The 15,915-nt window shown below is 44.0% G+C and overlaps 1 protein-coding gene across 1 annotated transcript in view; it reads left to right on the forward strand.

Moving 5' to 3' along the window:
* The first annotated feature begins 1,189 nt into the window (after window positions 1–1,189).
* The window catches only part of LOC120506300 (elongator complex protein 3-like), a 33,895-nt gene continuing 19,169 nt past the window's right edge, over window positions 1,190–15,915 (forward strand). Inside the window, exons 1-5 of the mRNA XM_039717686.1 lie at window positions 1,190–1,367; window positions 6,427–6,497; window positions 8,151–8,214; window positions 9,237–9,305; window positions 9,952–10,106. Coding sequence (XP_039573620.1) covers window positions 6,445–6,497; window positions 8,151–8,214; window positions 9,237–9,305; window positions 9,952–10,106 — 341 coding nt within the window. The 5' untranslated portion in view covers window positions 1,190–1,367; window positions 6,427–6,444. The remainder of the gene's footprint in view (window positions 1,368–6,426; window positions 6,498–8,150; window positions 8,215–9,236; window positions 9,306–9,951; window positions 10,107–15,915) is intronic.

The raw sequence follows: 15,915 nt of genomic DNA on the forward strand, positions 1-15,915 counted from the left end.
GCACAGAGGGAAAGGAGGGCAGGTTTTGGTGATTTTTGGTGTTTTTTGGTGATTTTGGGTGTTCTTGACTCGAATATCAAACCCTCAGGCAGGCACAGGCAGCTGTGAGTTGGTTTTTGGTGTTCCCACACCCCCTGCACCTGGTTGTATTCAATTCTTCTCCCTGGAGAGCAGAACTGGAGGAACCTCAGCCAGGATCTCTGTGGAAGAGATGGAAAGGAGGGCAGGTTTTGATGATTTTGGTGATTTTTGGTGATTTTGGGTGTTCTTGACTCGAATATCAAACCCTCAGGCAGGCACAGGCAGCTGTGAGTTGGTTTTTGGTGTTCCCACACCCCCTGCACCTGGTTGTATTCAATTCTTCTCCCTGGAGAGCAGAACTGGAGGAACCTCAGCCAGGATCTGTGTGGAAGAGATGGAAAGGAGAGCTGGTTTTGGGTGTTTTTTGGTGATTTTGGGTATTTTGATTTAAATACCAAACCCTCAGGCAGGTACAGCAGCTGTGAGTTGATGTTTGGTGTTCCCACACCCCCTGCAGCTGATTGTATTCAATTTTTCTGCCTGGAGAGCAGAACTGCCAGGATCTGTGTGGCACAGGTGGAAAGGAGGGCAGATTTTGGGTGGTTTTTGGTGATTTTGGGTATTTTGATTTAAATACCAAACCCTCAGGCAGGTACAGCAGCTGTGAGTTGATGTTTGGTGTTCCCACACCCCCTGCAGCTGATTGTATTCAATTTTTCTCCCTGGAGAGCAGAACTGGAGGAACCTCAGCCAGGATCTGTGTGGCACAGGTGGAAAGGAGAGCTGGTTTTGGGTGTTTTTTGGTGATTCTGGGTGTTTTTGATTTGAATACCAAACCCTCAGGCAGGCACAGGCAGCTGTGAGTTGATTTTTGCTGTTCCCACACCTCCTGCACCTGGTTGTATTCAATTTTTCTCCCTGGAGAGCAGAACTGGAGGAACCTCAGCCAGGATCTCTGTGGCACAAAGGGAAAGGAGGGCAGGTTTTGGAGATTTTGGTGTTGTTTAGTGATTTTGGGTGTTTTTGATTCGAATACCAAACCCTCAGGCAGGTACAGCAGCTGTGAGTTGGTTTTTGGTGTTTCCACACACACATTACCTGATTGTGTTTAATATTTCTGCCTGGATCTGTGTGGCACGGATGGAAAGGAGGGCAGGTTTTGATGATTTTGGTGTTTTTTGGTGATTTTGGGTGTTTCTGCTTGCAGGCTGAAGACCAGGACCTCGGCCAGGTTCGGGCTGTCGGCGCAGCCGCGCCTCGTGGACATCATCGCGGCCGTGCCGCCGCAGTTCCGGAAGGTTCTGCTGCCCAAGCTCAAGGCCAAGCCCATCAGGACGGCCAGTGGGGTGAGACAAAAGGATTTTCCCTCCTTCCCCCACGCCCTCCCTGCTCCCAGCCCCAAATTTGGGTTCAGTCCCCACCCAAAACCAGGGGGGGCGTTGGTTTTTGTGCAGGGAGAAGTTTGGGGGGAGGTTCCTTCCTTGGGGGTGTTCCTGTGGCTGCTGCACCCTGGAAGTGCCAAGGAAAGCACCCTGGGGTGGTGGAGGGTGTTGGGATTGGGATTTAAGGTCCTTCCAAGCCAAAACATCCTGAGATTCCCTGAGGAAAAAGGGGGATTGTGTCCGTGTCACTGGGGGTCTTTTCAGAGAGCAGTTAATTCCATTTACTGTGAATCACCTAAATCTCCATATCAGACCCAAATTTATACTGAAATCACCTAAATCTCCATGTCAGCCCCCAATTTATTCTGAAATCACCTAAATCTCCATGTCAGCCCCCAATTTATTCTGAAATCACCTAAATCTCCATGTCAGCCCCCAATTTATTCTGAAATCACCTAAATCTCCATGTCAGCCCCCAATTTATTCTGAAATCACCTAAATCTCCATGTCAGCCCCCAATTTATTCTGAAATCACCTAAATCTCCATGTCAGCCCCCAATTTATTCTGAAATCACCTAAATCTCCATGTCAGCCCCCAATTTATTCTGAAATCACCTAAATCTCCATGTCAGCCCCCAATTTATTCTGAAATCACCTAAATCTCCATGTCAGCCCCCAATTTATTCTGAAATCACCTAAATCTCCATGTCAGCCCCCAATTTATTCTGAAATCACCTAAATCTCCATGTCAGCCCCCAATTTATTCTGAAATCACCTAAATCTCCATGTCAGCCCCCAATTTATTCTGAAATCACCTAAATCTCCATGTCAGCCCCCAATTTATTCTGAAATCACCTAAATCTCCATGTCAGCCCCCAATTTATTCTGAAATCACCTAAATCTCCATGTCAGCCCCCAATTTATTCTGAAATCACCTAAATCTCCATGTCAGCCCCCAATTTATTCTGAAATCACCTAAATCTCCATGTCAGCCCCCAATTTATTCTGAAATCACCTAAATCTCCATGTCAGCCCCCAATTTATTCTGAAATCACCTAAATCTCCATGTCAGCCCCCAATTTATTCTGAAATCACCTAAATCTCCATGTCAGCCCCCAATTTATTCTGAAATCACCTAAATCTCCATGTCAGCCCCCAATTTATTCTGAAATCACCTAAATCTCCATGTCAGCCCCCAATTTATTCTGAAATCACCTAAATCTCCATGTCAGCCCCCAATTTATTCTGAAATCACCTAAATCTCCATGTCAGCCCCCAATTTATTCTGAAATCACCTAAATCTCCATGTCAGCCCCCAATTTATTCTGAAATCACCTAAATCTCCATGTCAGCCCCCAATTTATTCTGAAATCACCTAAATCTCCATGTCAGCCCCCAATTTATTCTGAAATCACCTAAATCTCCATGTCAGCCCCCAATTTATTCTGAAATCACCTAAATCTCCATGTCAGCCCCCAATTTATTCTGAAATCACCTAAATCTCCATGTCAGCCCCCAATTTATTCTGAAATCACCTAAATCTCCATTTCAGCCCCCAATGTATTCTGAAATCACTTAAATCTCCACACCAGCCCCCAATTTATTCTGAAATCACCTAAATCTCCACATCAGCCCCCAATTTACCCTAAACCACCCAATTCTTCATACCCGACCCCACACAACTTATTCCTTAATACATTATTTATTTCTTTTATGCACCCTGAGGACATTAAATAACATTTATACTGAAACCACCAAATTTTTTATATCAGACCTAATTCTCCACATCAGACCCAAATTTATACTGAAACCACCAATTTTTTTTATATCAGACCTAATTCTTCATATCAGACCCCAATTTGTACTGAAATCACCTAAATCTCCATTTCAGCCCCCAATTTATTCTGAAATCACCTAAATCTCCATTTCAGCCCCCAATTTATTCTGAAATCACCTAAATCTCCACATCAGCCCCCAATTTACCCTAAACCACCCAATTCTTCATGCCCGACCCCACACAATTTATTCCTTAATATATTATTTATTTCTTTTATGCAACCTGAGAACATTAAATAACATTTATACTGAAGCCACCGAATTTTTTATATCAGACCTAAATCTCCATATCAGACCCAAATTTATACTGAAAATCACCTAAATCTCCACATCAGCCCCCAATTTACTCTAAACCACCCAATTCTTCATATCAGACCCAAATTTATATTGAAACCACCTAAATTTCCTTATCAGCCCCCAATTTATACTGAAAATCACCTAAATCTCCACATCAGCCCCCAATTTACCCTAAACCACCCAATTTTTCATACCAGACCCCACACAACTTATTCCTTAATACATTATTTATTTCTTTTATGCAACCTGAGAACATTAAATAACATTTATACTGAAGCCACCGAATTTTTTATATCAGACCTAAATCTCCATATCAGACCCCAATTTGTACTGAAATCACCTAAATCTTTATATCAAACCCAAATTTACACTGAAACCACCAAATTTCTTATATCAGACCTAATTCTCCATATCAGACCCCAATTTGTACTGAAATCACCTAAATCTCCATATCAGACCCCATTTTATACTGAAACCACCTAAATCTTTATATCAAACCCCAATTTACACTGAAACCACCAAATTTCTTATATCAGACCTAACTCTCCATATCAGACCCCAATTTATATTGAAACCACTTAAATCTCCACATCAGACCCCAATTTATACTGAAACCACCAAATTTTTTATATCAGACCTAATTCTCCATATCAGCCCCCAGTTTGTACTGAAATCACCTCAATCTCCACTTCAGCCCCCAATTTATTCTGAAATCACCTAAATCTCCATATCAGACCCCAATTTGTACTGAAATCACCAATTTTTTTTATATCAGATCTCATTCTCCAAATCAGACCCCAATTTGTACTGAAATCACCTAAATCTCCATATCAGACCCCAATTTATTCTGAAATCACCTAAATCTCCATTTCAGCCCCCAATTTATTCTGAAATCACCTAAATCTCCATTTCAGCCCCCAATTTATTCTGAAACCACCTCAATCTCCATTTCAGCCCCCAATTTATTCTGAAATCACCTAAATCTCCATTTCAGCCCCCAATTTACCCTAAACCACCCAATTCTTCATACCAGCCCCCACACAACTTATTCCTTAATACATTATTTATTTCTTTTATGCACCCTGAGAACATTAAATAACATTTATACTGAAACCACCAAATTTTTTATATCAGACCTAATTCTCCATATCAGACCCCAATTTGTGCTGAAATCACCTAAATCTCCATATCAGACCCCAATTTATTCTGAAATCACCTAAATCTCCACGTCAGCCCCCAATTTATTCTGAAATCACCTAAATCTCCACATCAGCCCCCAATTTATTCTGAAATCACCTAAATCTCCACATCAGCCCCCAATTTACCCTAAACCACCCAATTCTTCATGCCCGACCCCACACAATTTATTCCTTAATATATTATTTATTTCTTTTATGCAACCTGAGAACATTAAATAACATTTATACTGAAGCCACCGAATTTTTTATATCAGACCTAAATCTCCATATCAGACCCCATTTTATACTGAAACCACCTAAATCTTTATATCAAACCCCAATTTACACTGAAACCACCAAATTTCTTATATCAGACCTAATTCTCCATATCAGACCCCAATTTGTACTGAAATCACCTAAATCTTTATATCAAACCCAAATTTACACTGAAACCACCAAATTTCTTATATCAGACCTAACTCTCCATATCAGACCCCAATTTATATTGAAACCACTTAAATCTCCACATCAGACCCCAATTTATACTGAAACCACCAAATTTTTTATATCAGACCTAATTCTCCATATCAGACCCCAGTTTGTACTGAAATCACCTAAATCTCCATTTCAGCCCCCAGTTTATTCTGAAATCACCTAAATCTCCACATCAGCCCCCAATTTATTCTGAAATCACTTAAATCTCCATATCAGACCCCAATTTGTACTGAAATCACCTAAATCTCCATTTCAGCCCCCAATTTATTCTGAAATCACCTAAATCTCCATTTCAGCCCCCAGTTTATTCTGAAATCACCTAAATCTCCACATCAGCCCCCAATTTACCCTAAACCACCCAATTCTTCATACCAGCCCCCACACAACTTATTCCTTAATACATTATTTATTTCTTTTATGCACCCTGAGAACATTAAATAACATTTATACTGAAACCACCAAATTTTTTATATCAGACCTAATTCTCCATATCAGACCCCAATTTGTGCTGAAATCACCTAAATCTCCATATCAGACCCAAATTTATACTGAAAATGACTTGAATCTCCATATCAGACCCAAATTTATACTGAAAATCACCTAAATCTCCATATCAGACCCAAATTTATACTGAAAATCACCTAAATCTCCATTTCAGCCCCCAATTTATTCTGAAATCACCTAAATCTCCATTTCAGCCCCCAATTTATTCTGAAATCACCTAAATCTCCATTTCAGCCCCCAATTTATTCTGAAATCACCTAAATTTCCATTTCAGCCCCCAATTTATTCTGAAATCACCTAAATCTCCATTTCAGCCCCCAATTTATTCTGAAATCACCTAAATCTCCATTTCAGCCCCCAATTTATTCTGAAATCACCTAAATCTCCATTTCAGCCCCCAGTTTATTCTGAAATCACCTAAATCTCCACATCAGCCCCCAATTTACCCTAAACCACCCAATTCTTCATGCCAGCCCCCACACAACTTATTCCTTAATACATTATTTATTTCTTTTATGCACCCTGAGAACATTAAATAACATTTCATTCATTAACCATCCCCATTTCACTCTGCCTTTGTTTCCCCCTCCCACCCTTTCCCCACAGCTATTTTAGCACAAAACACCCCCAAAACACCCCCAAAACACCCCAAACCCTGCAGGAAGCCCAGGATTTGGGGGATTTTGGGGCTGATTCCTCAATTCCCCACGCAGATCGCCGTGGTGGCCGTGATGTGCAAACCCCACCGCTGCCCCCACATCAACTTCACGGGCAACATCTGCGTGTGAGTATGGGGAGGGGGGGCCAGATGTGCCAGATGTGGCTTTTCTGCCCCCAGGGAGGGGTTTGGGGGGTCACCATGGGCTCAAGGAGGCTCCAGAGGGGGAATTTCCCTGGCTGGAATCTCCAGGTGGGCTTGGGGTTCCTCCCAGGGAGAGCCTCTCCTCATTTTTTAGCTCAGTGCCTCTGGAATTTCATTCATTCCCTTTTTATCTCCCTAAATTTTTTAATATTTCCCAAATCTTTCCTCCCTGCTGTGTGGAGAAAGTTCAGCAGCAGTTTGGGAGTGAATTCTTGTGGTTGGTTTTAACCTGGGGAGGCTCAGGGTGGATTTTGGGATAATTCCTGCCTGGAAAGGGATTCCAGGTCCCTGTGGATGTGGCACCTGGGGACACTGCTCAGGCCTGGGTGCTCTCAGGGGTCTTTTCCATTTTTTTGTGATCCCATCACCCAAAATTTCCTTTTTCCAGCATTCCTGGGTAACCCCAGCCCTGCAGGAGCACCACACCAAAATCTGCTTTTTTATCTTCTCCTCCTCCTTTCATGACCCCTGCCCCCAGGGAGGGGTTTGGGGGCTCACCCTGGGCTGAAGGAGGCTCCAGAGGGGGAATTTCCCTGGCTGGAACCTCCAGGTGGGCTTGGGGTTCCTCCCAGGGAGAGCCTCTCCTCATTTTTTAGCTCAATGCCTCTGGAATTTCATTCATTCCCTTTTTATCTCCCTAAATTTTTATTATTTCCCAAATCTTTCCTCCCTGCTGTGTGGAGAAAGTTCAGCAGCAGTTTGGGAGTGAATTCTTGTGGTTGGTTTTAACCTGGGGAGGCTCAGGGTGGATTTTGGGATAATTCCTGCCTGGAAAGGGATTCCAGGTCCCTGTGGATGTGGCACCTGGGGACACTGCTCAGGCCTGGGTGCTCTCAGATGTTTTTTCCATTTTTTTGTGATCCCATCACCCAAAATTTCCTTTTTCCATCATCCTGGGTAACCCCAGCCCTGCAGGAGCACCACACCAAAATCTGCTTTTTCACCTTTTCCTCCTCCTTTCATGACCCAGAGCCACCCCTCCACATTCCCTTCCCACCTCTCTGATTATTAATTCATTATTATTTTCTTAATTAATTACTATAAATTTATTATTAATTTTCTTTGACCTCCTGCTGTCAAAATCTCCTGGAATCAGCTCAGTTTAATTCAAATTAAAGAATAAAACTTTGGCTTATTTTAAATTCCCTTCCTCATTTGGACTCAATTCCCTCAAAATCTGATTTTGCTCAAGCTTTTCCCATATTTTCATTTATTCCCTGCCATCAATCCATGAAATTTTCCAGGTAATTCCACGTCTGAAACAGCTTGGAGTGCACAAACCCCTGGCCAACAAATCACTGTGGGCGTGATATTTAATATAAATATCAAATTATTGGGGTTTTGAGAGTTTGATTCCTGTTTTACTTGAGGGAATCATGGAAAACATTCAAATTGTGAAATTAATTTTTTAAAAACATTCAAATTGTGAAATTAATTTTTTAAAAATCAATTTATCTGCTTGTAATTGTTGTCACAAACTTAAATTAATAAAATTAATAAAAAAATAAATGTAATAATACCAAATTAGTGGAATTCTGAGAGTTTCATTCCTGTTTTTTCTGTTTTTCCCCTCAGGTACTGCCCAGGAGGGCCTGACTCTGATTTTGAATATTCCACCCAGTCCTACACAGGATATGAGGTGCTGATTTCTTTAATTTTTCCCAAATTTTTTTATTTTTCCAACATTCCTTAAGCCTGGCTTTGGTTTAGGCTGGGCTTTATTTCTGCAGCTGACTTGTCTTGCAAAAATAAAACAAAAAAATAAATACAAAGATCAAACCAAATTCAATTTTCATTAACTTCAGGTTTCAAAGCAGCTCAAAGTTTAGGAGTGAAATTCTTAATTACAATAATTAATGATGGGTTAAAATTAAAAAAAAATTGTGTAAGAAGGGTCCTCAAACACAAAGACATGGAGAGGTTCTTACTGGATTAAAAAAATATAAATTTTGGTTAAAACCCTCATTTTTAGCCTCTGAAATTAAATTAATTCTCTTTTACCTGCAGTGATAAATTTAAATTTTTATATTTCCAAACTGTTTCCTCCCTGTTGTCTGGAGAAAGTTTAACAGCAGTTTGGGACTGGTTGTAACCAAAAATCTCAAACCTGTGCTAGGGGATGTGAAGGGGGAAAATGAGATAAAATCCATCATTAATTTGGTGAAAATTCCTTTAAAAATGGGAATTTTGTCTGTTCCACCTCAGTGATTTAAACAGGAAAAAAAAGAGAAATACCAAGAGCTGAAAATCTCCTTAAAATATTCTTAATAGGCTGGTGATGTAAAAAATGAATTTTTATGGATTTTCATGAAGGAATAAGTTTAATTTAGGAATATTTGAGATCAGGCTGAGTGTAGTAATTTGTAAAAACACAAATTTGTGGGTTTTGTAACAATTTGTGGCTCACTGCAGAGGTTTTTTAGCTTGGAGAGCACTAAAAATGGAATTATTTTGGTGTTTTTAGGTCACGTTGCCATCTCAGGGTGAAAATGTTGTATTTTTAAAAGGCTTTAAGGAGCCAAAATCATAATTACAATTTGACAGAGCTGGCTTGGGAGGCTTTGGGTCAATCAGGATTGGAAATTTTCAACATTTTGGGTTTTTTACACTGTTCTTTTTGGGGGGAAAGTCTCTAAAATGAAATTTTGGGTGTTTTTTCAGCCAACATCCATGAGGGCCATCCGGGCTCGCTACGACCCCTTCCTGCAGACGAGGCACAGAGTGGAGCAGGTACCTTTGTCCTTGGGTTTAACATGAAAAAAGAGAATTATTCCCATTTCTTGGACTGCTGGGCTGCAAAAATTAAATGAAATGACAAATGCAATTAATGCATTAATTAAATTTATACATTTTCTGTGTCCAACTCTCATTTCCATTTAAAAATGGTGAGTTTTGAACCTGTCCTGAGGTCTCTGCTGTGCAATAATTTAAATATTTGTTCCAAAATTACTTTATCTGGGGGTTTTTTGGGTGTGAAAAGTTTCTCAGTCCTGTTTTTGATCAGTTTCCTGTTGATCTCCAAACCCACTGGAAAATTCTCCATGAATTCAGCATTTTCTCCCTCAGGATTTTGAGGAGAGTTTGGAGATTGAAGGAATTTTTTTCGCCTTTTTGTCTCAATTTAGGTAATTTCAAACTGGAACCTGTAACTCAAATAATTACAATTTTTCAGAATTACACTGCACTGAGTTCTTACAGTAAAAAAAATTACTTTTGAGGGTTTTTTAAAAAGGAAAATGATTATAAAAAAATTAATTTTTCACTGATAAACCAACTAAAAACTGAAACGCAGCTTCACGAAATCAAGTCTCACGCACAGATCTCATGGATAAATGCCCTGATGATGCTTTTTCCCTTGATATTTTTAATTTTTCAGCTGAAGCAGCTGGGCCACAGCGTGGACAAAGTGGAATTTATCGTGATGGGTGGCACCTTCATGGCCCTGCCCGAGGCCTACCGCGATTATTTCATCAGGAGCCTGCACGACGCCCTGTCGGGCCACACTTCCAACAACGTGGCAGAGGCTGTCAGGTGGGCAATTGTTTAAATTGTTTAAATTGTTTGTTCTTCGAGATCCATGAGGAGAATCCTGTTTATTTTTTTGTTAAATATGTGGTTTTGGGCAGTGAATATTTGCAGACCCCGTGGAAGCGCAGGAAAAACCAAACTTCTCCCCTGATTTTTTTATTTTTTTTAGGTTTTTTTTGCCATTCCAGGCAGCCCTGTCACGCCTCACCGCCCTGATTTGGGCTTGTGACGAATGCCATGGGTTTATTCTGATTTATTCTTGATTGATTCTTGATTTATTCTTGATTTATTCTTTCTTTATTGCCTGGGACGTCAGGAGTGACTCAGCCCCGAGAGCGTCAGCGCTGCCGGCCCCTTCCAGCCCCAGGGTGTCACATCCAGAAACCACAGCCTGCTCCGCCCAGGGCCAGGGAATTCTGAATTTTCAGTGCTTGGTGGACAAAAAACCCCACAAAAAACCCACAAAAAACCCCACAAAAAACCCCGGAGGTTTGGTGTTTTGGAGTTGTTAGAAGAGCCAGCGTCCCCTGGGCGGGTTGGGTTTGCTGCCGTGCCGTTGTGGGGTTTTATTTGTGACATTATCCACCCCAAGAGCAGTGATTTCAGAGCTGTCACCTCCAGCAGAAGTGATTTTAAGGCTTTCTCCTCCAGCAGAAGTGATTTTAGAGCTGTCACCTCCAAGAGAAGCGATTTTAGAACCAGTCCTTTGTACCTCAAAGCTTAATTCGGTTTTTCCTCTGGAGGGCACCAAACACTTCAGCTCCTTTCATTTGCCTTTTTTTTATTTTTTTTCTTTTCCCTCCCACCTCTGCTCGCTCACAGACCAAACAAAAAGCACCCTGCTGTTCTTTCCAAGTGGGTTTTATCGAGATAAAACAGCAAACAAGTTGAGCAAAGAGTTTCTGAAGGACACAGCTCCTCGGGGAAGGAGGGAGCTTGTCCATTCAAATTGCTGCTGTGATTCACGATGTGGGAAGTCCATTTTTAAATTTTTTTTTTTCTGCTGCAGGTGTCTTAGCTGATTTTATTGGGCCTAAAATAATTTTTCAAGCTGCCTGGCCTTTGCTCTGCAGATAATAAGGGAACTATTTCTGCCACAGCAATTTTAAAGGCAAAGTGACTCTGTGGAGTCAGAGCGGCACGGATGGAGCAGGGTGACAAAAAACCTCAGCAGACACATAAAGGTTTATATTTTTAACACAAAACTCACTCTGAGTGCCTGGTAAATGCAGTTCTGTGGGAGTTACTCGAGTTGCATTTCCTGCGTGCTGGAGAGGAGGAGAAAACGGGGCTGGGATGGATCAGAGCTTTTGCTTTCTGTGCTCCTGGGCTGGGCTGTGGCTCTGTGTCACTGCAGCCCTGGCTGGGAGGGGCAGTGGCACTGGAGCTGAGCGCTCAGGGCTGAATTTGTGTCTTTTGTGGCCAGGATTCAGCTCCTTCAGCACTTCAGCAGAGGCTGGGAGGAGACCTGGGAGCGTTCTCCTGCTGTGTGCTGTGGGGGCTGCCCTCAGCAGAGCCCTGGGATCTGAATGGGATCTCCATGGGATCTCCATGGGATCTGAATGGGATCTCAATGGGATCTGAACGGGATCTGAATGGGATCTGAATGGGATCTCAATGGGATCTGGATGGGATCTGAATGGGATCTGAATGGGGTCTGAATGGGATCTCAATGGGATCTCCATGGGATCTGAATGGGATCTCAATGGGATCTGGATGGGATCTCAATGGGATCTGGATGGGATCTCAATGGGATCTGAATGGGATCTGGATGGGATCTCAATGGGATCTGGATGGGATCTCAATGGGATCTCAATGGGATCTGAATGGGATCTCAATGGGATCTGAATGGGATCTGGATGGGATCTCAATGGGATCTGAATGGGGTTCTGGAGGTTTGATTTCTTGGGCAAATCTTAATTTAAGTTCAGATTTTGTACAGATACTCCTTCATGTGGAAAGGGCCTTCAGCCAGGCTGCTGCTGTTCCCAGGGCCTTGCTGATGGCCCCAGCTCCCAAATCTCCTCCCTGGTGGATCCTGGACAATCCTGGATTGTGGTGGGTCACAAACCTGCCTGGATGGAAACACAGGAGTGTGGAGGAGCAGAGAACAGGCAGCAAGGGAAAAAACCACTAAATGACAGATCAAACTGCAGGGAGATGCTGGCAGTGGCCACACGACCTGCTGTGGGGATGTGTGGGGTGGTCAAAAACTTTCTTGGGAAACCTGCAGCTCCAGGGGCTGCTGTGGGGATTTCTGGCACCGCTGAATGGGGTTCTGGAGGTTTTATCTCTTGGGCAAATCTTAATTTAAGTTCAGATTTTGTACAGAGATTGCTTCGTGTGGGAAAGGACCTTCAGCCAGGAGAGAATCACAGAATCCTGGCGTGGTTTGGGTTGGAACGGACCTTAATTCATCCCTGCCACAGACAGGGACATTCCCCTCTCCCAGCTTGCTCCAAACCCCAATTTCCCCCCTTTTTACCCAGTCATTTCTGGTTTTTGTCCCAACCCAGGGACAAAACCCAGAAATGACTGGGTAAAAAGGGGGGAAATGGTGGCGCTGACAGCGACGTGCTGACCCGACCTGAGGGATCATCAATCTGGCACCCTCCTGCTGAGGGAATTTTCAATTTTCTCCTTGTGATGCTTCCTCTCCATCAGCCCTCTGAGGCTCCTGTGCCAGCTAATCTGATAACAAGGATGTGATTCCGTGCAGCTCCCAGCACAGCAGCCTGTCCTGGTGGTGGGACAGAGTAAAGAAATTATCCCTTGGGTTTCACCTGAAATCCCATAAGATTCTGGTTTTCTTGCAGATAAATATGTGAATTCATCGACCAAAAGTGTGGTTTTTTGCAGAGATAAACAGGGAAACTTCCAGGCTTTTTCTGTTGAGAGCGGGGGAAGGAAATGAATTCCCTGGGTTTTAATATTTCTGCAGCACCTCCCTTTTGGGGTAATAAACGCTTTTTTACACCCTTCAGACAGAAATCTTTGCTCGAGGTGCTTGGGTTTGCTTGAGAAATAGGGTTTGTTGAGAAATAGGGTTTGTTGAGAAATAGGAGTGGGTAAAGAATTGCAGAGCCGGGGGGGATCTTTGTTTTTGTGTGCAAGAGGACTGAGAAGTTTTTAATTTTCCTCACTGAGAGCACCACTTTAGAATTTCTGGGTGCCTGTCAAGCCGGGCTGTGGGCTCGCTGATAAGCTTCCCTTCCTCAGGAGCAGCTTTGCAATTATTAAAGATTTCACAATCGCCAAAGAATCGCCCGCAGGATGGATTTTTTTCTCCCCCTGGAGAAACTCATCTTGGCCCGGGAGCTGCTCCCATCCAGCCCCCGGCGTTCGAGTTGATTGCGGCTGCTTTTGCTCTTGGCCGAGGACAATCAGAGCCGGAGAAAGGTGTAAAAATGCGGATGCAAATGAGAATTGCTGCTCCTCTCACCTGACCCGTGAGTCATGAGGGGTGCTGGGCTCGCTGAGCTGCCACCAGCGCCGTGAGTCACCGCAGCAGCGGGAGCTGACTCCTAATGAGGGAACAGACCCGAGCGGGGCTGGGGAAAGGCAGGGAAATCGGGGATCTGGCTTGGGGAAAAGCAGGGAAATCGGGGATCTGCATCCCTGAGCAGGGAAATCGGGGATCTGCATCCACCAGCAGGGAAATCGGGGATCTGCATCCCTGAGCAGGGAAATCAGGGATCTGCATCCCTGAGCAGGGAAATCGGGGATCTGCATCCCTCAGCAGGGAAATCAGGGATCTGCATCCCTCAGCAGGGAAATCGGGGATCTGCATCCCCCAGCAGGGAAATCAGGGATCTGCATCCCTGAGCAGGGAAATCTGGGATCTGCATCCCCCAGCAGGGAAAATCGGGGATCTGGCTTGGGGAAAGGCAGGGAAATCAGGGATCTGCATCCCCCAGCAGGGAAATCAGGGATCTGCATCCCTGAGCAGGGCTGGGGAAAAGTCAGGGAAATCGGGGATCTGCATCCCTGAGCGGGGCTGGAAAAGCAGGGAAATCAGGGATCTGCATCCCTGAGCAGGGCTGGGGAAAGGCAGGGAAAATCGGGGATCTGCATCCCCGAGCGGGGATCTGCATCCCTGAGCGGGGAAATGGGGGATCTGGCTTGGGGAAAAGCAGGGAAATCGGGGATCTGCATCCCTGAGCAGGGAAATCGGGGATCTGCATCCATGAGCAGGGAAATCAGGGATCTGGCTTTGGGAAAAGCAGGGAAATCAGGGATCTGCATCCCTGAGCAGGGCTTTGGGAAAAGCAGGGAAATCAGGGATCTGCATCCCCGAGCAGGGAAATCAGGAAAGCAGGGAAATCGGGGATCTGCATCCCTGAGCAAGGCTTTGGGAAAAGCAGGGAAATCAGGGATCTGCATCCCTGAGCATCCTCTGCCTTCTCCTCAGCCTGGGAGAGCTCACCTGGGGATCCAGGCAGAGCTCGGAGCCCAAAGGGGCTCCAGGAGAGCTGGAGAGGATCCTGGGACAAAGCACAGAGGGACAGCACACAGGGAATGGCTGCACACTGGGAAAAGAGGGATTTGGGAAGCAATTCCTGCCCTTGGACAGCATTCCCAGAGATGAGGTTGTGTTTGAGGGTCCCAGGATGAGGGGAGAGAGGAGAATATTGACTCCATGCTTCAGAAGGCTGATTTATTTTATTATAATATTATATTAAATTAAATGCTGCACTAAAACTGTACAAAAAAGAACAGAGAGAAAGGATCCATGAATGGAAAGGAATGATAACAAAAGCTGGTGACTCTCAGAGTCCAACACATCTTTGGTTGGTTATTTAATATAAAAACTCAGATGGACCAATCCAAGCTGCACCTGTTGGTGAACAATGTCCAGACCACATTCCACAGCCATCAGAGTTGTTGTTTAATTTCTCTAATGAGGCTTCTCAGCTAGAAAAGGAGAAAAATCCAAGCAAAGGGTTTTCATCAGGATGTCGTGGTGACCCAGAGAAGCTGTGGCTTTCCCCAGATCCCTGGGAGTGCCCAAGGCCAGGCTGGAGCTGCCTGATCTCATGGAAGGTGCCTGCAGGAGGTTGGAATTCCATCATCATTAAAGTCCCCTCCCACCCAAACCATCCCATGATTTTCATGATCTCAGTACGAAAATAATTTGTAATTTTTAATTTTTTGCTTCAAGGGTGTGCTGGGTTGCCTGATGTTTGATAAAGCTGCATGAGACAGAGAGGAGATAACCCAGCCCAGGTCTCTCCTGTACCTGACATTCCTGAGACAGCTTCCAGGGGCAGAGCAGGCACAATTATCCCCAAAACAGTCCCTTAAAAAGCTCATTTTCCATCTGGAATCCCACAGCTCTTGAGGGGGTGATTGCTGCCTTGGATTCCTGGTGGAGCAGCTCCCAGCTCCACCTTTTCCAGCTTTTCCTTGGATTGCCTGTGCCAGGAGTCCTTTTGTGTTCCAGCACTGTCTGTGTCCTCCCTGGAGCAGTTATCCACGATTATCCTGGTGGGGAGGGAGCTTCCCTCCAGCTGTCCCAAAAGCCGGATTGATTTTTTTGGGAACAGGACAAATCCCAGCTCTGCTGAAAGAGAAGACACAGAGGTTGTAAATAATCAGAGTTTAGGACCTCTTAATCCTTTGAGGGGAAAAAATCCCAAACCCTGGCAGTTCTTGCAGTGCTTGGTTTGGGATGTGGAGCTCCAGATTCCTTTTGAAATGAAATCCCAGCTGGAAATCTGTCCTGGAGATCACAGCAAGCCAGACTTGGTGTGATGATCAGGGTTTGTGGGAAGATGGAAAGGAAAAACTTGGAGGGTGACAGAGCAGAGAG

The sequence above is a fragment of the Passer montanus genome, unplaced genomic scaffold (genome assembly GCF_014805655.1).
Source record: "Passer montanus isolate IOZ18808 unplaced genomic scaffold, ASM1480565v1 scaffold385, whole genome shotgun sequence".
Taxonomy (NCBI): Eukaryota; Metazoa; Chordata; class Aves; order Passeriformes; family Passeridae; genus Passer; species Passer montanus.